The sequence below is a fragment of the Rhinolophus sinicus genome, chromosome 16 (assembly GCF_057876585.1).
Source record: "Rhinolophus sinicus isolate RSI-liver-muscle chromosome 16, RSI-T2T, whole genome shotgun sequence".
Lineage (NCBI taxonomy): Eukaryota > Metazoa > Chordata > Mammalia > Chiroptera > Rhinolophidae > Rhinolophus > Rhinolophus sinicus.
Window position 1 is genome coordinate 96,145,748 of NC_142516.1, and position 22,848 is coordinate 96,168,595.

The 22,848-nt window shown below is 40.8% G+C and overlaps 1 protein-coding gene across 7 annotated transcripts in view; it reads right to left on the reverse strand.

Moving 5' to 3' along the window:
* Positions 1-22,848, reverse strand: part of TNFRSF19 (TNF receptor superfamily member 19) — an 87,529-nt gene that overhangs the window by 58,952 nt on the left and 5,729 nt on the right. For 3 of the 7 annotated variants that reach the window (XM_019736609.3, XM_088792721.1, XM_074330038.2), the window contains exons 2-3: positions 9,812-9,914; positions 7,617-7,727 (exon numbers count right to left, since the gene is read on the reverse strand). In XM_019736609.3, coding sequence (XP_019592168.1) covers positions 7,617-7,727; positions 9,812-9,880 — 180 coding nt within the window. In that variant the 5' untranslated portion in view covers positions 9,881-9,914. Of the gene's footprint in view, positions 1-7,616; positions 7,728-9,811; positions 9,915-19,436; positions 19,674-19,985; positions 20,182-22,848 lie in introns of those variants that run through there. The other 4 variants (XM_019736608.3, XM_074330037.2, XM_088792720.1 and 1 more) reach the window with 3 other exon arrangements.

Below are 22,848 nucleotides of genomic sequence, written 5' to 3' on the forward strand. Positions count from 1 at the left end.
CAACTGTCATTCTTTGCTGCTGAATTATCTGTCTCCGACATTCACTTCCTCTCTCCATTCCTGAGAAACTAGATTAAATGATCCAAATAGAAATGAACTTGAAAGAAATATAAATGGGTCTTTGGGTGGTCTCATCTCTTTTGAAAAAGTTCATCGACTTTACTGCTGGGAGACCTTTGTGCTTATTTATTGATTCCTGACTGTATTGTAGAGTCTACATTGTACACAAAGACCCTGTTGACCAATCAGTTTTGCATAGATCATTTTGTGTCATTTATATGTCATCATATTTTGTAGAATGAGGATTTCATGAAAAAAATATTTTTTGGTCCATTCTACACTGGCTCAAATCATATATAGAAGGATCCAAATGCATTATCTGGATATTAACTTACTATTTCTGCTTAGAATTTATGTTTTGGTGACAATAGTAATCTGTGTGGTAGATTTAGGTGAGTGGTTGAATAAGGCTTTGTATCCATTACTACCACAAAATAATGCCCAAATGTATTGAGCATATATACTATGAACCATACCATCTCCTGCATTCACAACAGAAATTTATGAAATGACCATTCTACCTGTTAAATTAACTAGAAACCTTAAATTAATTAGAAATTCAGACATTATTTTCAAGAAATGAAATTACAGTAGAGCATCCATGGCAGCCATTACTTTTAGAACTGACTGTGCTATTTTTAGCACTAGAAACACAGAGACGCTGTGATTATTTGAAATCCAGACTATAAACCAAACAGCATATACGTGTTTTCAATCCGGGGTTAAGAATCCGTGGATTCAGAGGGCCAGCTAGTTCCACATGGATTTTTGACTGCACAGGGTCGGCACCCCTAATCCCTACAATGTTCCAGGATCAACTGTAAATATTAAATTACCCCCAATATAAATGTCTACTTTGATGTTTTTATTTCATTCAGTAAAAGTAGGTGGTTAAAATGCCTTGAAATCTTCCCCATGAAGCTCAATAAATAACTACAAAGAGAAAAAGAAAGGACGCTAGAGACCATTTTGCTTCCCTTTTCTCTTTATCACCTTTTATATTGAAAAACGACTACAACACACAAGATTTTTTTAGAAATCAAAAAACACACCTTCCTTCCCATCTCTAGTCTCTGACTTTCTACTCCCTGCACACAGGCAAGCACTATTGTCAGGTTTTGGGGTAACCTGCCAGAAACATCTTCCGTGTGTGTGTGTGTGTGTGTGTGTGTGTGTGTGTGTGTAACGGTTCTGCAATGGGTTGTCATCCCCACTCAACTCGTCATGGAGGGAGTCTCATCAGCATGTGGAGACAGTTTCCACCATGTGGGCTGTAGCATCACTGACAGCAGGAGCTTTCCTTACTCATCACTGAGTCCCAAGGGTTGGGATGGAGAGGGCAACATGTGTGGTGAATCGCACCGGCACGTACCACAGATCTAATTGTGCATCTGATGAAAACAGTATCAAATCTTCCAGGTTTTTTCTCCCATTACTTTTGCAAAGAAAGGGGGCAATTTCCTTCGGCGTGTTAGTTTCCATGGCTGGCTAGTATACTACACTTGGGAATAGAAGAAAAGGTAGGAATGGGTTTTTGGTGAAATAAAACAGATTAGTGAAAGGAGAGAGTAGGCTGGTCATGCTTGGTTCAGGCTTAGCCTTTAGACAGACTCTCTTCTTGACAGAACTCTATAGGCTCCTCTGAGCCATTTTCAACTAGGCCCTGTTCTTAGGTCTTGTCCTCAAGAGCCCAGTTGTCCAAAAATCCTGTCAAGTCTGCTTAGCCAGAATCCATCCCCCGGCCAATACTGCTTACCCTCAATGTCTGATCAAATTTCCTCATCGCTCTCCACTCCCCAGGTGATGTCTGATAACCCTAGCCTGCCTTCTGCAAGAATCTTGTTGGGTCTGTGTAGCCAGAATACCCAGTACTCTGATGCTTCCTTTGAGTAATGCTCCATCCCCTGACCCTGACCCTGACCCTGGGTTATAACCCCCCAACCTTTGTTGTCCTTGTTGTATTTGGAAATGAGCCCGATTCTATATGAGGTCCCGTTTCCTCTATGGCAATAGTTCCTGAATAACATTTGCTTTGAGTGCTTTAACCTCTGTCCTGCTCTTTGACACTTTCCTCTCGTTTCATTAGAGAGGACTGTGTGTGTGTGTGTGTGTGTGTGTGTGTGTGTGTGTGTGTTTGGTGAAGGAGGATAAGTGGGGGGTAGGGAAGAGCGAGTCAGTCACTGGCCTGGACTTCAGAATATGATTTGTGGGTTTTACTCTTTTGGAGCATGGCCTGGCATTAATATCAATGGTAGGAATGCACTTAGGCTTTAAAATAAATCCCATAGTCTTTATTTTTGAAATTATAACCTGGTACTTTAAAAGCTTGAAGGAAATACCATCCTTGAATCCCTGAGAAGACCTTTTTATTAATAAACTTTGAGGTGAGGAAATACACATATATTTTTAAAATGCAATTTAAAAAAAGCATGTTGTGGGGTTCCTACTTACTGTATTTCCAAAAATCATGCAGTAAGTGAACAATCCATGGTATTTGATGTCTCCCTCCCCCACTTTCCAAAAGCCTATCATAGCACCTGGTACTGACAAGCATTCTTAGTCAGGCTCCTGAACTTCTCCTAGGCCCATCTTTGCACTCCCTTCAAAATCCAGTTTTAGTCAGTCCCCCGCTCAGCCAGTTTCACCAGAACTCCCCACCCTCCATATACTCGTATGATGGGGCTCCTCACCCTCCGCTATCCCCCAGCCGGTGTTGGGCCACCCTGGCCTGAATTCTGCAGAATCCTGTTAGGTCAGCTTTAGCCAGAACCTGCCTTCCTCCTGATATTTCTCTTCGGTGATTTTCGACCCACCCTGGTCCTTGGCTCTACACTCCCCCTCGCCCATGCTGTATTTGGAGTGGAGCCCAGTCTCTCCCCCACTGTAAAACCCCATTGCAGCAGTCCCTATACCTACTGCGAAGGTTCTGAATAAAGTCTGCTTGACCATCTTCATCTTTTCTTTAATAGTGCAAACAGGCTGGTGAGTAGTAAGTACTTGCCGAATAAACAAATGGAGAATAAATATTACTTAAGGCACTATTTCCTAAAGTTGTTGTTGCTATTATTATTATTTTATTCCAGAGTATTATTATTTTATTCCAGGAAGCAAAACCCTATAAAGGCCATAGCAACGTCTCCCACATGGTAAGGCCCAATAGCCTCCTGGGCTGGTGGGGTGGAGTGGGGTGGGGGGGCAAGTGAGAGTGGGGGGCTGGTGGGGGTAGGGGTGCGGGCGTGAGGAGCTTTCTGTACTGTGGTTCCAAGGCAAGAGAGGGCAGGATCCAGCTGGGCTGCTTCCACCCAAGCTGGCGGCAGCAGTAGCTTTGTCACTCTGCCCAATATTTTTAAGCCACATTTGGTGGCTTTGCAGTAGCAAAATGACTCAACATAAACAGTCCTCAAATCCCCTTCTCCCTTTTCTCCCTCTGCAAATCCAGCCCTTACCAAAAACACAAGTGGATCCCACGTACATTTTCGAGGAGCAGCTCCCCAGACCACAGAGGAGATTCTCACAGACCATCAGATGTCCAGGAAACACATTCTGGGGCCCTGGGTCTAAAGCACTATTTATTTGTACAGCCAATAAGTTATTAACTTTGGTTCTTTGAACTGTAAAAGTTCAAATTCGGACAGAGAAGAAGTTATTTGTGGAGAAAATGGAGGGCACACAAGTGGCAACGACAAATTAGATTTATGTGGCAAATGTTTAGATATCAGCTTTTTAATTTCCTTTCATAAAACAACACCAAAGACATATTTCACCTTAACTGTTAGTTTATGAAAATCTGTAGTTGAGTTTTTTAAAGAAAAAGTACAAGCCAGAGCTTGTTAATATCTGCCAAACATCACTGGGCTTGATTAGGTATAATTAAACATAAATAAAGTGAGCAACACTGTAATTAAATGGCAAAAATGAACCTTTTTTTTATGCTTGCAAATTACATTCATTTTTTGGGGGTGACTTTCTTCTTGTGGATTAAAACAGTTTTCCAAAAAAGTAGGTGTCTTTAGAAATAGGAAGCGGACGTGCACCCGTGTGGAGGGCAGCGTGTTGTTGTTTACAAGAGTTCATTTTTTCACATTAACTAGTCATCCCAATAATTGGTTAGAAAAGCTCACTTTGAAAATCGTGCCAGAGACTTGAAGTCTGTTTCAAGTGGTTCATGCAAAAACCAGTTTCCTGATTTACTGCTGGGAGGCGATCATGTTAAAAGCCCATTGTTGGCATTAATAGTCGGTAAGGAGGAGGGGCTGTGGCTGGGCAAATGTTAGACAGTAACAAGTAAAAGTCTAATGTGGTCACTTCAGGAAAGCAAAAAGCATCCTCTCCCACGTATCCCGACGGTGTTTATTCTCACGAGCCCAAAGCATGGCCATGTAACACTCCTACCCACATCCAGCGCTCCAAATGCCCAGCGTGGATTACTTATGGAGCAATGTAAACTATATTCTGTATTTTTTGCCTCAGAAATAGGAAAAAGACATCATTAATTATTTCTCTCCAACTTTCAAAAACTAAACCCTGTAGAGGAAGAGAGAAAAACTAAATACGCCTCCATGGTTAAAAACCTCAAAACAGACTCCAAATGGCACAGTGACGGGTCATCAATTTTCCCCAAAGATACACAAAAACTACTTATTAAGCTAAATTACTAACAAGAACCTAAATGACAAGAGATGATACGCTTGGGGCATCCAGGGAGGGAACTGGAAACCAAAAGAGCTAATAGGATGAGACTGCTCAGGATGGCACACGAGGGCTGTGGAGGGCACCACTGGGGCAAGAGCCACAGGATGGCCCCCACTGTGCAAGACCAGACAGGAGCTATGGAGGAACAGAAACAGGTGAGTGTTTGGAAATCAGTGGCCAGGATGCAGGAGGCTCAGGACAGGGAGGAGAGGAAGGAGGCTGAGCAGGGTGGCAGCTCCTGTACTGCACACGTGCATTGGGTCAACACGATTTGGAGAGCTCTCTGTTCTAGAAGCTGGTCCTCTGCCAGAACTTCTGGAGGAAAGGTCATCATTCTAGAGCCGCACTGTCCAATACCACAGCCGTAACCTCATGTGGTGCAACTTAAATTTAATTAATGAAAATGAAATAAAATAAATGCTCCAGTTCTTCAGTGACCCAAGCCACATTTCAGTATGTCTTAAACAGGGAAGAGAATAATAATATATATTACTGTAATGTATTTAGCATCCCTAGTAAAAAGAAATTTGATTATTTATAAATGTAGTTATCTGACAATTAAAAAAAGTTTCGTCTTAGTCCAAAGAATAAATTTCCGCTTGATTTGTAAAGCATCAAAGTGATAATTAGCCAGGTAAGTACATTTGTTAATTTAAGTGATTTGTCTGATTTTAGCATATTCAAAACTTACTTTTCTTTCCTGTGAAATATGTCTGTTATTGCTAAAAACTTAGTAAAGGCAGCCTGAAAAGAAGAAACTGCAAATTTATGAGTGGACTGTTTAGAAATTTCCAGCCCCAAAGTAATTGCTTATAAAAAAAACTCAAGCTCTTTGTTTTGATCAGTAACTGGGAAATAAAAATATATTGATACTTCCACTGGAATGTTTGATTCTTCTGCCTCTCATGTTTTGCATCTTAGAACATAGGCCATATTCAGTTGCTAATTTTATTTGCAGGGAGCTAAAACCAAGATAAAAGACTTGGTGGAATATATTATTTATAACACACATACACACAAATTAATTAACTTTTATATTACTAGATTTAATTGTCGCTTTTTCCCCCCAAAACTACCTACGGTTGACTGATTCGTTCACTCCTTTAGCAAAGATATACTCTGCTAGGAGCTAGGTACTCTGTTTAGACATTTGTACACCCAAGTGGGTCTTAAGAATCTAATATTTCAGTGACATCATTACCTTTACTTTTATTCTTTCTCATCCAATTTGTCCTGGTCTTTTTTTTTTTGTTTTTAAGGGAAGAATAAATAAGTACGTAAAGGAGAATTATTTGAATTGTTTCCCTTTAGTTGTTATTTCAATGCTCGGGGAAAATTGCTACCTAGAGAAAAAAGTTTTTTCTGGATATCCATGGGACATTATGAAATATGGAAACTTATCAGAGAATCTCAGAAGATGGATTTCTTTTAATAAAAAAATATATATTAGAGCTGACAGGACCTTCATCCTCTGGTCTGATTCTCCAAAAATTATTTTGAGGTTATATTTTCTGGATTCAAAGGACAAAAGTTAGGGAGCAATTTCTAGAAACAATTTACTCATGTTGGGATCTGTAAAATTTCATTCAGATTTTCAGTTGGGAAAAGAAGAACTTTTGAGGGGTAGAAACATCATTGTCTATTTTCCTTTTGGGCCCTATCGCATTTTTTAACTACTCTGTTCACTGATCCTAGATATGCCGGTGTTCTATAAAGAAGCTTTATACACCCAACGGAGCAAAAGCTATGTCTGAAAATGCATGATACTACAATCCACAGATTAAAAAAATATCAGCTGAGATGCTATGGTTAACTAGACAGCACAGAGTTCGAAGGTCAGCCAGTTTCAATCCAAATGGAAAGCCCAGGACACTGAAAAAGACACCACTTATCTAACTCAACAACCAGAGAGCGGCCATACACTAGGAATTACTTGCAGAATGCATAAATCTTTGCTTCCTGCTGTTTGTAGGTCGTGGATCAAAAATCTGTGAATGCCAAGACTCAACTTTAAATAATGGCAGTCTTTAAGGGCAAAGGACTTCTCTTTCTACAAGTCTGAAATGAAAAGAAAAATCTTTTGTTCCTTTTCTAACAGGAAGACTTTGATGCTTCATTTAGAACAAAAAAATGACGCATCAGTTCTCCACAACGAGTAACATCTTCAAAAGGTCAGAAGATGAAGCAAATGGATTATGTATAACTCTGACCATGCTCACAAAAACGAAGAGCCCAAGAATATCCAAGACTCAGAAATATGCTAGAACACACTGTTTCTTAACAAAGACTGGTTAAAACGAATATATTTAAAAATGCTCCTGGGAGTGACATACCCTCAACCTGGAGAGAATAATAATACTCGCCTGGTCAAAGGAATGTTCGAAACCCTGGTTCGGGAAAGGACTGCGCCCTTGGAGCATCATTCCTGAAGACACTGCTGGGCTCTACTTGACTAGCAATGGTAATGGTCATTTTAAGAAAAAGAAGGCCCAGTAAACGGGAACATAACCGTTTTCTGTTATCAATGCTTTATTTTTAAATCTTTAGTAGAATATTGATTCTTTGTAACTAATGCAAATAAATCTTAGTAATTCTGTTCCTTCCATGCAATACGATAAACACTAAATTATATAGAACAATGACATTTATTGAATTCTGGTTATCAGAACCTATTTCCTCTATCTCAGTAAGACACGTGAATCAAAAGTACTGAAAAGAGAACTGTGCATTATTTGGCTAGTGACATAATGAACCAAGAATTCTGCCTGGTGCCCAAATCTTCACTAGTAATTAACTAAAAGCACTGAGCTAAAAAGAAACCACTTAGAAAACACAGATCTGCAGCTTCATCGTGTAGGCCATACCTTAGACAACTCCATGCCTGGCCCACATTGCTTGCAGGGAACACAATTTCCAGACCGATCCCTGAATTCTTGTTGTCTACAGTCCCCTGTTTCACAAATCACTTTACATGCCTGAAAAAAAAGTTCCACAAAACGTTATCTCAAAGTAAGTTGATTACATTTTTTGCAGGAAAGAAACAATATCGCCAGTATTATTCATCACTGAACGCAAATATTAATTCAGAATGACACCAATTTAATTTTCACTGTAGGAAAAAAACCTACTTTTTGAGTAAGTCAGTGGAACAAGTAAATCAATACACCTGATTCTTCTCTGTGTTCCCTAAATGAGGTCTCCTTTTTTCTTGGAATCACCTGTCTTCCTCATACATTTCTGAGGACCCAAGGTACAAAATGACATAGAAGATGCCTTTTTCTAAGTAAGAGGTTGTATAAGAGAACAGTCATGCAGAGACCCAAGGTCCTTTTGCAATCTTAAAAATTCTCATTTCAAAAACCATATTTTTGATCATCAAGAAATATAAGCATATTCAAGGATAATGAATTGGATAACTAAATAAATGAAATAAATGAGTATAGCTATGGGAACTTTGCTATTAACCTTTAGACATCTCTCCTACCCAGTTTTGGTGCAGAAATGTCAACCTTTTTCAGTTGAACTGCATTTATTTAGAGATTGTCTTTCAAAAAATTCCGTCTGCCAATCGTGAGATCAGTAAAATTCTTGATGATGAGGAAGATGACAACGGCCAAACTCTCTGAACTCTTCAAAGGAAAAGTGTTATGTAAATATGAGCTTACATTCTTACTGATTACCATTTAACCATTTCAGTGGGACCTAACAATATACTTTGGTTCACAGCATAGGATTTCAATGGAAAGATTATCTGTTTTGGCAAAAGAAAAACAAAGGTCGTAAGTCATTTTCCAAAATAAAGCCTTTTTTTTTGGGTCTTATTTTATTTAAAAATAATTGTAAGTTCACCTTATATACTATCATCCTACAAAAGAGTGTTTATCTACTTCTTGGCAGTATTTTATAAAAAATGTTGGAATTAACAGAATCTCAGATGGGTGACACCATTCAGTTCAACTTTTATCATTAGCAGGAAAGTCCTCAGTGACATTCCCGGCTATAGTTTTGTTTTCCTAAATGAAAGCTGAAAACTCAGGAAGTCCTAGAGGAATAGAGACTGCTGTCATGGAGAATGCCTATCACGCATAGATGCAAGGACACTGCTTTTGATGGTTGGAATCATGAGCAATTATTCAGTATAAACTACCTCCACCTTGAAGCAGGAATATCTCTAATGATGTCTGGGGGCCTCCTTGTAGAAAATCAAAGCTGAACCTCTAGAGCAGACAGTTGGGAGAGTTCAAGGTGGGGTTTAGGACAAGCATGATTCGGGGCTAAAAGTCTCATCATCTCATCTCCTCCTGCCTCTCTGAGAGGAGTCTGATTGGATTTGAGAGAGATACGTACCTTCCCACCGCAGAGAGATAGTAATGGCTTTGAGAAAGGCATTCTCCAACCTCCCCTCTAGACGTTCAGGGTGTAAACAACCTCCTTATATCTGCCTAAATCTCTGACTCCAACTGGACCCCATTCCCTCTTACTTTGTCTTCCAAGAAGACTTTGGGTACTGCCTTCAGTGTAAATAATTCTTTTCATAGTTATAGATCATGATTGTCTCTTCAAACTCAGTAAGTTTCAATTCTTTTGAACACCGTCAGAGATCTTTTGTGTCGAGCTTTCAAACATGGAAATTCTCCATCTGTCCTAAATACTTTTTGGAACTAAGGATATAAATAACTATATGAAAAATAACAGCACTTTTAAAAAGCGATTCTAAATACTTCACAAACTATGTGAGTCATGGGCTCCAAATTAGACTCTGTTCTGTGAGGGCCTAGGTAGTGCTGTCTATGTGCCTGTAACCCAAGGAAATAATTGTCACGGGGTTGCAAGCAACACTGTGATTTTATGACTTCATCTAAATTTAAATAAAATAATTTCAACAATTGTTACAAAAGTCCAGACTCAGTAGCCATATTTGACCTATAATTAAATGTAACAATTATAAAATGCAACTTGAAAGAAAATTTTAAAATATGAAATTAGACATAGAAAATAGTTTGAGTATTACATATATGAATTCTTGCACCACAGTCTTATAAAAGTAGAGCTGACTTACCAAACAGGCTAGTAAAATTACGATGGTGAAAAATATTTTCTCTTGTTCTAATAGCACTTTTAAAGCCATCGCTCTTATTAAATGTATTTATTGTTGAAGAGTTCTAAAAGATAAGAAGAGAAGTTAACATTAATAACAATTAGTGACTGTGTTCTGTATTTACTACATAATGTTTACTATTTGCTTATAGATCCTAGGTAAAAGTATTTATGTTTTCAAAAGAATCACTTTTAAAAAAGATACAACAGGCATATAATACGTAATCTTTAAAAATTTAGGTCATGAGAGTTAATGCTTTGTCTACATAAACAACACAGGCAAAACTCCTACTGGCTCTGAATTCCCGGGCCTTTATTTTCTACCCAAGTCTCTACAGTGTCCAATCTACTTCACCCAGTAGAGAATTACATTCAAACAGTGACTGTGTAAACCTTCCATTCATATGAGTTCAATCAGTGCCAACAGGATACTAGTGATAAAATAACAATTAACACATGCTGAGCACTACATGCCAGATACTATTTTCAACATAATTCATTTAATCTTCACAGCTACTCTAGAAGGTAGATATTACAGTATCCCCATTTTAGAGGTGGGGAAACTGAGGCTAAGAGAGAGAGCTGAATCACTTGCCCAAGGTCACACTGCTAGTGAGAGACAGAGTTGCACACAAACTCCTCTCACTGCCCATCCAGGTCAGCCCCACCGCCACACTCACGTCTTTCCTGTGTCACCTACACCCTGGAGGACGGTCTGCTTGGCTCTTGCTAAAAAGCAGAGGGAGCTGACATTTCGCATTTGTGAGTTCTGTCCCAAACCAGTTCAGCGCAAATAATACATTAGCAGAAAAATAAGCATTCATTTAAAAACGCAAAAAATCCTTTATAAGTGATAAAGTTGGAGGCACTAAGTCTGACATTTCAATAAAAGATCATCCAAGCCTCTTTATCCTCACCAGAAATGATCAAAAATATAGAAACAGATCTGGCTGCTTTTTTACTGAGCCACACAATGGCAAAGGATTTTTTTTATTTTAAGTGAAGACTTATCTGGTGGCTCCATCTATCAGGTAGTGAAACAACGGTTCAGTTTCCCTTTAGAGTTGAATCTTCCAAAAATAACAGACCCAGAGCAGATAATCTGACTACTTAGAAGGAAACCAGAGCTGTGGGCCAAAGAGTTCAAGAAAAAGAAAAACAATAACAACAAAGGAAACAGAGTTGGGCAGGCTGCTGTGTCAACCACTGGCCTAGCAGCCAACCAGGAGAGCGCGTGACAGCCTGGAGATGTAGGACCCAGATGGCCATTTAACCTCCCTGAGCAGGTCCAATGATCAGGGCACCACAAAAATCATTTTTACATGTGCTGAATGAATGATCCATTTTTAGTCGATTCAAACAGCTTTGACTGCTTTTCCAGCTTCTTGGTCAGAGCTTTCTTTTTTTCTCCCCTTGCATATCTCAAAATCATCCAGCAATTACCCAACCATGCAACTCACTGCTTGTGTAGACACAGGATTGGGGTCAGAAGATAAAAATCACATTCCGTGAAAGGTATGCTTCAGGTTATCTTTCTCGACACGGTCCTAAATCTTTTTCAATGTGGTCATTTTTAAAAGTAAATAAAAACCATAAACGCTACATGGAATTAAACTAATACAGAAAAGAGGGTATAAATACCAAAGCATTTACACAAAATATGAGAAAAAAGAGGTTGACGGAGTCAGTGCATCCCATAATTGAGCAACTGGTTTTGACAGACTAGTCTACCGAGAACTGCAGTAATGATGGAGGACGGCAGTCAAATGCCATGACACCTTGTAAGGCAGTCATTGATGTGCACACATCAAGTCAGAAGTCATGGCAATACGATTTTGACTGCATAACATACACCTATTTTATGTCAAAGTGTTATCAATGGTTATTGATATTATCAAATATTATCAAAATATTATCATTATCAATGGTTAGTTTCAATGGAAGTTTTCTCCTCTTTTTCCTAAACATTCTTTACAGTGTAAATATTTCATTAATAATGAAAAAAATAGAGGTGTAATGCTGTTGGGGCAAAAATGTAAGTGACACGGTCCTCCCCCTTGAAAAGTTTATAAATTAAAAGAGGTGATGAGATGAAAATCACATAAACACTACCAAAGAAAGGAGAAACATTAAATAAAGTACTATGACTTTTGCCTCACAAACAGATTCTTTTTAGATGATAGGGTAGAAAAAAATTAATGGAAAGATATCCTATGTGCCGACTTATATTATTCTCCCAATATACATGTGAAAATTGAATAGTTTGAATGGGAAATACAAAAACAGTGACATTGTAAAGGCCATAGGGGACAAGCTAAGGAGTTCAGAAGGTAATTCGTGGGGGCGAACCTAGCTCTTCCACTGGAAATTTAGGTAAAGCAATGCTGTTTTTGTATTTCCCATTCAAACTATTCAATTTTCACATGTGTATTGGGAGAATAATATAAGTCAGCACTGGTCACTCCTCCCACTGCCCACCCAGGTCAGCCACACTGCCACCTCACATCTCTCCTCAACACCCATGATCTTGCTGTCATGCGGGGACTCTGGTACCGCTCCCCACACAAGAACACAGGATATGGAGCCATGGATACCAGGTTCATATCACTGCTGCTCGCTGGCGGCTGGGTTGAAGACACAGGAAGCAAGAGCCACACAATCTGCAGCCTGCCGTCCACTTCTCTGCCAACCAACCAACTTGCTCGCTAGCCACAATCCGCTGTTCACTTCTCTGTCAACTAACCAAGCCCCTAGCATAGCCACGGCAGTTATATTAGTGGCTAACGGCTGATTACAGCTGATGGCCATCTAATAACTGAGCCAGCACCTTTCCACGTGAGGCCGAAAGCCTGGAAACTGCTCTCTAGGACTCTGTCCCCACACTTGCCCTCATGCACAGTGTTACTTTGGTGTGGAGAGCCTTTCTCCTACTGAGTCCCTGTAAGAACCAGTCAACTGTCACCCTGCTCACTGCTGTCCACAAGCAAGCACATGGCCCAAGAGCCCCTTCTGCACCCACAAACAGTGTTTATTATGTTGCATAGCAATGATGCTTCTTTGGGTGTCAGTTTTACTTGCCAGATTAGATGCTCCTTTAAAATAGGGACCACACCTTATTACTCTTCGCATTCCCAGGATCTAGCATGGTGCCTGGCACATAAAGGTGTTCAATTAATGTTTGTGAGTTAATTAAGTGAATGCAGAAGCACAAAACAATAAAGAATATAGTGTGGAAAACAAGTGAGATTTGGTTGCATATGAATAGAATAAACATTCTATTTCATATATTATATATGCTATCTTATTACATCTTCAAGGCATTAAATAGTACAGTGATCTGTTTTTTAAAATCCTGATTCACTTTAAAAAATGCAAGCAGTTCTTTACAGAAGATGTCTTACACTGGGAGCTGGAGACTGAGATTTGCCACCGAAGTATGTCACGTCTCTTTCCTGTGACTTCCCTTTTATCCTAGCTTTTTATACCAAGAGGCAGGGAAATAATTCCAACTGGGTAGATTGCCCTGACAGCAGGATGAACTAAAGTCCAAGTTTACCCAATACGGGTAAAAATCGCCTGGGTTTTATCCGGAACTGTCAAGGAAAAATGGCAACCAGAGCAACTGGGTTTTCAGTTCCATTTCTTAGTAATGTCACTTTGAGATCACCCATCTATAGAGATAACAATAGAACCTATCTCCTAGGGGTGTGGTGAGGGTTCACGGAGATAATGCATATAAAGTGCTTAGCCCTTTAGAACAGAATATGCATAAAAACTTAATCAATGACAGCTGCTGACACTGGGATTGCTGCTGTCCCTGAGAACGCCACTTATTAGCTCTGTGAACTTGGACAAGTTACTTAACCCAAGTCTCAGTTTCCCCATCTCCAAATTGGGCATGGTGACAGTACCTACCTCCAGAGATGGCTGTGAGGAATAAATGAGTTTAACAGCTGTAGAGAACTCACAGAAGAGTTAATTGATATAAACTATTTCCGGCACATCAGAAGTACCATATAAATGTTAGTAATGATGGCCGTCGTTGTTGATATTATTGAGGATCAAAGGATCCACTGTCTGTGACAGTCCTTGGAGACAAATGCAAGACATTATTCAGATGGTTTTAGACCTTTAGACACACATGAATGCAGAAAGCACTGAAAGACTAAGAACGAACCCAGAGTTTGGACTAATCATTTCTAATGTCAAGTACAGTGTTAAAGCTTCCTAAAAATATAACCTTTTCCCTTACTACCACTGCCTAAAGTAGATACTTATCCCTGTAGGAAGGGAGAGAAAGGCACTACTAACAGCGGAAACCGAATCAAATTCACGCCCCAGGACTGCAAGCAAAACAGGGCTCGCGGCCGCTCTGCCAGGCTGACTTCCAGTGGCGCCCTACCATGTTGCCACACCCAGCGACCCCTTCCATTTGGCACAGTAGGATGACATCAACAAAATGGATCAACAAAAACAAAACTACGTAACAAAATGATACATGTCGTGATTTATCCGTTTAGCCAACACGCTTTCACAGTTATTAGGTGCCCGAAAGGAGGCAGCATTGGGGTGGGACGGACAGTACAAAGGGGCCTTCTCAGGGTGCTCGCAGCTGAGCGGGGGTGGTGAGATCTCCTAAACACCTTCTAAGGTAGCCTGGTTTATTTAGAAATAAACAGTTTAGCTGGTGGAGTGTTATAAGGGTGACCTGAATTTCTTGGAATAAAATGAAATACCTTAAGAAATGCTTTGGCATTCACACACGAAAAAGGAAAACTTGATGAAATAACAAGTGTTTAAGTAATAATATTTAAAATAAAAATAAGGTCATAAAAAGGTATTTATTGAAATTGGTTCTCATTTCTGGGCATTCAGGGTCTGGCCCAGATAGAAAAATACTTTAATATACTTGAGTGTTCTCTTTATTTGGGATGACTTATCAAACGTGAGGCACACAAATTATTGATATCATATACAATGGGTCCACCGGGGTTGTCATAGTTTGCCAATATATACAGACTCGGCAACATCTATTAGTGATCTAGCAACCATCTGTGCAAAATGTGTGCAAACTGCCCATAGCTAAGCAATAAGGAGACTAATAGTGCCTGGTTTACTGTATTTCAGGAGTGTGGAGTTTCTGCCTCACTATCTGCTATTCAACAATATCCAGCAGGGTGGCGGTATCAGGAGAACCAGGCAAACGAAAAAGGAGAGACAGGAGCCTAAAGCCGAGAGCTGGCCAGCATTCTGTTGAGCTGCACAGAAAGTGTCAGCTTATCAAATCCAGCTGCTTAGCCTGCTCATGTGAATGAATGGTAACTAACACGGCTGTGTCCTAATTGGCCAGCTTTTAGAGGGGATGAATCCAACAGATGCTGAAATGCACGCCCCTTCCACTTCCTTGTTCAACTCATGAAAACCTGAGCTGGTGTGTCAGCAGGCAAAGAGGCAGGGCCTCAGGGGGCGCAGTTAACGGGAGCCCTGCTGGGGAGGAGGAGCTCCAGGCTGCGTCTCCTATTGGCTGGGAGGACCACTGGATGCCAAACCACAGTGGGTATTTCAGCCTGCACTTCCCTCAACTCCAGGCCCCCTCTTTTGCCTTGGGGCCTTCCTATATACCCCACCTTCATCTACCATGCCTGCCCCCCAATTTGTCAGCGTTCTTCCGGGACCTCCCTAAATTTAGCGTGGGCACCTGTCCTTTGTGCTCCTGGAGCTTCCTGGGCCTATTTCTACCTCACGGCATCATTATGCATATGTGGGACTTCTCTTTGTAGCCCTCGTGTTGCATCTGGTCAGCAGCATTATTTTCTTCAGTCATCACAGCACTTACTTTTTAAAGTAAGTTCTCAATACTAAAAATGTAGAATTTTCTTGAAAAATTAGAGAATCTGGCCACCGTGCGTCCCACATCAAAGCAACTCAAGCTAGACCTCAGCATCTATTGTCCCGGACAGAGAAGAACATACACTTTTTAGTGCTCAAGTTTCCACCACTCCCTATTGTCACATGGGGCTGCCTTCCTTCATTATCTCACCAGCCAAGCCATTGGAGTTTAACAACTATTAGGGTCTGAGGACTTCATGACAAGAACTGGGATTTCGCTCTAGGACTGTAAGTCACACAAAGTATGTGCCCGCTACAAGTGGAATGAGTGAAGAAATTCAGTAATTAGGAATAATATTTTACCTCTAGGGTTGTTGCAAGGACTAAAACAATATATGTGCACCTGTAATTTGAGATTGAAATATAAGTCACTGTGGTAGAATATAACTTAGGTCAGGATCCCATTTCTTGAATATTGTGCTATAATTAGTGACAAGGAAGAAGATCTGGTATTTATCTTTCTAATTTTCACAAATCAGTAAACTGCCTGAGAAGGATCTTCATTTTCGACCTTATAAATGACCCAAATATATGACTGTTAGAATAATTCCAATAACCTGGATAATTTTTTCCAGAATAAATTATTTAATTTTCTTTAGTTTTTCCATCCCTTAAAAGCTATTTGATTTATTATCCAACATACAGTGCATGCAACAGGTAACAGTTTTTCTAGTAAAACTATATTAACATTATGTAATGAAGCTATATTCAACTCATACATTTTTTCCAATATGCAATAAGCTGACATATATATGTATATATAATATATATATATATATATATATATATATATATATATATATATATATTTAAGTCAAAATCAAAGTAAATAGGCAGGCTTACAGTTTATAAAATCAGCATTGAAATAAAGCCTGTGCTATACATATAGCCTTTTACATTTCCGTGGTGGAACATAATAATAAATGGCTTAGAAATAATGTCAGTCCCATATGCTAAGAGAATAAAAAAATAATTAGAAATTTAAGGTACTGCTATTTCCAAACAAGACAATAACCCCTACCTAGCCTCTAGTTATTCTGTATCTTAGCCTTCAATGTCACTGAATTCTGAAAATTGTTCTTCCCACATCGTCAAGTTGGCAGCCCTTTCTGTAGCCTAGGAAGCTCACAAAGGTATACTGTAATAAAAATATATATGTTGTTGTTGGCTAGGAAATAAGAATGACTTTCCCTTTTTCAAATCATGAAATATTTTCTACTAAAAACTCTACAAGCTCTAAAACGTTCTGTTGCCAAATACAATATCTTCAATTCCCCCCCACCAAAGTTCAAAAACATTTGGGGCCACTCACTGTCAGGCTCTGATTTTTTTTTTTTTTTACCAGAACTTAACCTAGGGTAGGGTTTTTTGAGACTAACTCCTTTTATTTCTCTGAGTGTTGTAGACTGTCATCTTTGCCTTAGGAAAATCACTGTCACACAGTGTTCTCAAAATGTTCAATCAACAAGCATATTGTAACTAAGGTATTTTTCTAAAATTCACAAATGTTTGTCCTAAAATACAAATAGAACAATTGCAGCATCAAGGACTAGGGGGACCTCAAACATTGACACAGTCTATTCTAAGAGATTTGTGCATGACCATTGCTAAAACACAGCTGTTTAAATTTTTATTTTAGAAGTGAGTCTGGATAGATTCCAAAACCACTTCTGTACCATTGCTAGTGTACATGTAGCCCCCGTTCTTTTAGAATCCCCTCATATTAGACCCAGCCAAACCTACCGAAGACTGGCTAAATAACATTTCATCTTCAGATAGACAAGTTCTTTTGTCTTCTATAATTGCTGATAGGTGGTTGTTCTCCTTTTAAAACCCAGGTTTTAAAAGGTACATATTCTGTGATGTGTGGACTAGAAGATAACCCAATCCTGTTTAAACATCTTACTTTTAAATGTAAACATTTTAGACAGATAAAACACGATGAATGAACTCACTGCTCAACCAGTAAATCACGAAAAGAAATTGTGCTCATACTGCTTTACTGTTCTTATTCTTCAGCTAGAAGGTTACTTTAAAAAGGCTATGAACATTTAATAACCAGCTGCCAGGAGAAAAATGTGTTTAACTGTTTAACTGTTCCTGGCTCTCTTATCACATAAGCAGCTGTCTATTTATTTGGTGTACATTTATTCAAGGTAGGTATTCTTATTCGAACTGTAGTCAACACAGAGCATGTTGGCCTTTCCAGAATTTTAAATGCTTGACTTTAAATATTGACTCATCAGATTTTAAAGGACTTGGCTTTTTCATGTATTAAAATGCCTGCAGTTTTTCGTTGGTGTTGTGTTAATTTTTGAATGGTGAGACTAGTTGCAGGGGATTGGGTTAAGCTTGGATTCAGCGATTGAAACAGGTGAAAAAGGAGAATCAAACAGGAGAATCAAGCCAAAAAAGGAGAATCAAGCCAAATTCCTCACTTACGTTTCAAAAGTCATGCCCTAGATTCATGTATTAGAGCTATAACTAGTTAATTAAATTGATACATTAAGCAAAGCATGTGACTATTACATGTCTCAATTAACTTCTCATGCAGGTTTCTGGTAGGAAAGGCACTTTACATTGCAATTTCAAGTGCATAAAAAGCCTTCATATGTCCTTAACTTCACATTCAAGATCCAGCATGGACTCAGTCAAAAGACACTCCCATCAGAGAAACAAATAATTTCCACGAATGTCCCAGAAAACACCACCACAACATCCCAGAGTTAGCACTTACTATGGAAAAAAATTCTAAAGTCAATAAAGCCATGTGGCCACGGTAATAAAGTAGATGTCATAAGACATTTTCATGGGTTAAAAAGTAAAGAAATTACAGAGCTCATGATAACACACCATGCATTGTTGTTAAGGCAGTATTTTCAAAATGAAATTGCGTCTCCATGTTCTGCAGTATTTTCAGAGCTTGATAAATATTATGCAAAGAAAAATTCTTTTCAAGTACCCACATCTCTGTAAATAATAATCTCAAAAACTGTCTTCTATAGTAGGAGTCAAATCTCAAGCCCTCTAGTTACATATGTTTAAATTAGATAATAAGCAGTGCTTGCAAATAAAATGTATTTTTAAACTACACAAAAGTAGCATTGGCAAAAACGCCTCAGGTGAAACTTCACAATAGAAAATATATTGAGTAAATCCTGAACTAATGCAATATAATCCTTCCTTTTGCATAATGTATCTGATCACAAAAAAAGAACAACATACTAAAATTCTTCGGTTTGTATACGCCACGTTTAACAATAACTGTTTCCTGTTTACATAAAGAAATCATCTTCTAGTAAAGGAAAATGAGTCAAAACCACACCGTCATAAATATTTTGAGTTAAATTGTTGCCATTAAAAAAAATATCGAACGATGCTTATGGTTTTGTTTGCAAATTGGTCCTTTTATTGAAATGCAAAAAAGAAAAAAAGACATGGATTTCTTACAATGGTAAATGTATGCATAGTTCCCTACCATCAAAAGAGATCACTGAATTTTGATCCTTCCAAACTTCATCTTCAAGAGTGTATTAGCTAAATTTCTGTTCCATGAAATGGCACAAGGGCTGTGAGAGCTGACCTTTCTCTCTAATTTATTACACGCTCTACCCATCACTGTGCCAAGAAATACTGCTGACATTTGCTAAACGTTCTTTTTCCACAGAATGAATATGTTTATGGACTACTTATCAAACCTGTAAATGTTCTCTTTCCACCTCCTCAGCTACGCTGGGTAGTCCCGACCTGCAGACAGCTTCCTCCTGAGAAGCGTGCGGCGGCTGCGGGTTGGACGTGCGGGCAGGGGCCGAGCGCAATCGGTTAAGGCCCGGGTGAAGCCTCACGCAGATTGATTTACAAACTCACACACATTTGCCTTAAAAGCAGCTTTTCTATTTACAAGATCCCTGGATAGAAAGACTAAGTCCGCTCATTCCCGTCGCCAACGACGATCAGGAGGCGTTCACATCCTCTCGTCCCTCCAAGCTGCTGGGACCGAAGCTCCAGCATCTCCGGTGCCCCGGCCCCCGGCAGCCTGTGGCTGTCACTCCTTCCCCAGGGGTCGCCCTCGCCGGGCTCAGGCCGCCCGCCCCCCTCCTCTGCACGTGAGCAGCCCCTGCCTGCCCTCCCCCCTCCGTGGGGCAGCCGCCCCTCTTAGGACCGCCATCCTGCGGGGATCCACCCGGGGCGAGGGCTAGGGACCGCCGCGCAGCGCCGCACAGCCCCTGGTGCAGCGGGACACCTACCTTCCCTGTCACCTGAGCGGCTCCGTCCGCCGCCCTCCGCGTCCTGCCCTCCAGGTCCTGGCTGAAGTCGGAGGCACAAGGGCGGAATGGGCCGGGCCGGGTACAGAGCACCCGGTGCGGACCTTGGTTCGGGGTCCTTCTCCCCGCGCGCACGCGGATGGCTTTCCGCGCCGCCGGCTCGGCGCTCTCCGTAGCCCGGCAACGGCCGCCGCCTCCCGGGGCCCCGCCCACCACGGAGACCCGCCCACCGCACCGCCCGCCCGCGCCCATCGCACCGCCCCTAGGCTCTCGGCGGCGCCCCCTCGCCGCCCCCGCTCGGCTCAGCGGGCTCTCCCAGCCTCGCTAGCGGGAGCTGGTCGCCCGCCCGCTGAGGCTGGGGGAGCTGGTGAATGCGCCCCAGGCAGACCTTGGGCGGGAATGGGGGAAGGGACCCCAAGACCACGGAGAGCTTGGTTGGGTTAGGGGCATTGCCTTGGCGAAGGGAGGGAGCCTTCGTTTCTATCCTGGACGTGTTTTCCCGGGACCTTTGTGCCTTTCTCTTGCGGGGTCACGTTCTACCCAGCTCTCGATTCTGCATGTGAGTAAAAGTTCCCGGAAAATGGTGTGGCACATTCGCTGGGGTGGATCAAGATCGTGATGGCTTAGCTCACCGACAGCCGCCTCATTCATTCATTGATGATTTTTTCCAGCCGATACTCGCCCAAGGCACCGTCACAGAGAGAAACCTCTAGAGGTCAGGGGTGCTTCCTAGTTAGCTGTGCCCACCTTCTCCATGCCAAGACCAGCCCAGCCCAACTCCCAGGGTCACTCAAGAAACTCAGAGACACTGGTGATGTAGAGAGCACACACAGCTTGGGCTCCATGCCCTTACTAGTACTTTCTGTAAGGTGTTGAAACTTCTGAACTTTAGTTAGTGAATTTATGAAGTGGAGTTAACCGGTGCCCACTTTGCAGATTTGTTGGAAAGAGTGAAAGAATCATGTATGTAAAAAGAAAAGTACTTTTGTAGGCGTAGAATGTATAGAAATGTAAGTAATTATTGTTTCATCTGTGGAGTAAGTGAATAAATGGACAAAGTACCTTCAAACCCAAGGTACTGTGAATGACTAGTACAAAAAGCCTTCCACCATTTCTTATGTGTTGGTTTTGTTTTCCCCACACAACTGCACGTCTCCTTGGTTGGAACCAGATCCTGTTTTCTATACCCAAGGCCCACAGTACCCTCTCCATGAATATTTATTGAGTGAATGGATAAGTTATTAGACTTAACTACTGATAAACACTTCTTGTGAGCTCATACTGAGAACACGGTAGTGCTATACTAGGTACTAGTGAAAAAATACATTAAAAATATTATTGTCCCAAGTGATACAGTTCAAGGTTGTCTACTTCAAACCTAACATGGCCAGAATGTAAATCTCAATAGTGACTTACCTGTAAACAATTTGCAAGTGATATACACTAGCTTATTAGAACCTCAACACCAGTATACGTTTCTCTAGCCTGTCAGCTGTTACCTAGTACTACGACTCCAGACTTGGTGTACTGCACCAACATGCTGTCATTATGAGATTGAAGTTGTCTGTTTGTCTGGGTTCCTTTCCCCAACTAGACTTCGTCTCCTGAGAGCGTCGCTTATTTCCTTAATATCCCAGAGCCTAGCTAGCACATGGGATACTCAGTTCATCTTTGTTAAGCTCAATTATTGCACCCTTCTTTGTAAGGTCTCCTGCATCCACCCCTTCTTCCTCTTTTTCTTTTCGTCCCACCACCTCCATCTCAGGAAAGGTCCTCTCCACCTTTCACCTGAGTATTGCCCCGGCTGCCAAACCTTTCTCTCTGCTGCTCTGTCCCGCTGGACCTGCTTCCACCTGCCTGTCGTCACTGTCCTTGTCCAACCAAAAGATTAACACGAAGTCCCTCATTGTAAAGAGTGGCTTCATATACTCCTTGAATTAGCATTCAGAGATTTCCAAGTTTGGGTTCCACCCACATTTTCAGCCTTATCTTACTCTCCTCTAGACCGTACACTTTATATTCTGGCCAAACTGGTCTGCGTGCCTTGTCTCAAAGTGTTCTGAACTTGCCCTTCCCTTTGCTCTCTAAGCTTCCTCTTCATACTCACCTCTTTCCCTCGCCTCTCTGACTCCCTCTTACCTGACTCCTATTTCAGGACCAACTCAAAAGCCACAACTCTCGGGAGTCTCTCCAAGGTGTGTGGCCTTCCTACTACGTTGATAGCACTTGCCTCATACTTTCTTCTGTCATGACTATCTGTGACTGAGCTTTCTTCCTTAAGGAATTAAAGGAGTTCTGCTTTCAGAGAAGGGGCATGTTGTGTTCAAACTTGTATCTCTGATAGTATCAAACACTCACATAAATGTTCAATAAATGTTTTCTGGTGGAATTGAAGCTGCCAGTTCAGGAACTACATCTTTGACTTCAGCCAAATGTTCTGTTTTCTCTGGCGGCCTTTTGTACTTAGAGACAGTGACGCATTATGTAGCCCATTAGTTTTTGCATCGTCTCATGTGCACGTGATTGATCTTCCCAGTAAGCCTATTAGCTCACTGTGGAGAGACCCTATTATGACACACATGGTTTTGGCATCAGATAATCTGGTGTTAGGTGACAATTTGCCATTCACTAGTTGCATGCCCTTGGAAAAGTTACTTAATCTCTCTAAAATTCTTCAGCTGTAAAATGAGTTGTTTGATTGGTGGTTGTTAAATAAGATAAGGTATTGAGATCACTTAGCCCAATGCCTGGCATATGGTAAGTGTTCACTCGATGGCAGTCATTATTAGCCGCAGTGTACCTTTCGTAGGGCAAACGATGCCTAGCATCGGTATAGAAATGATCA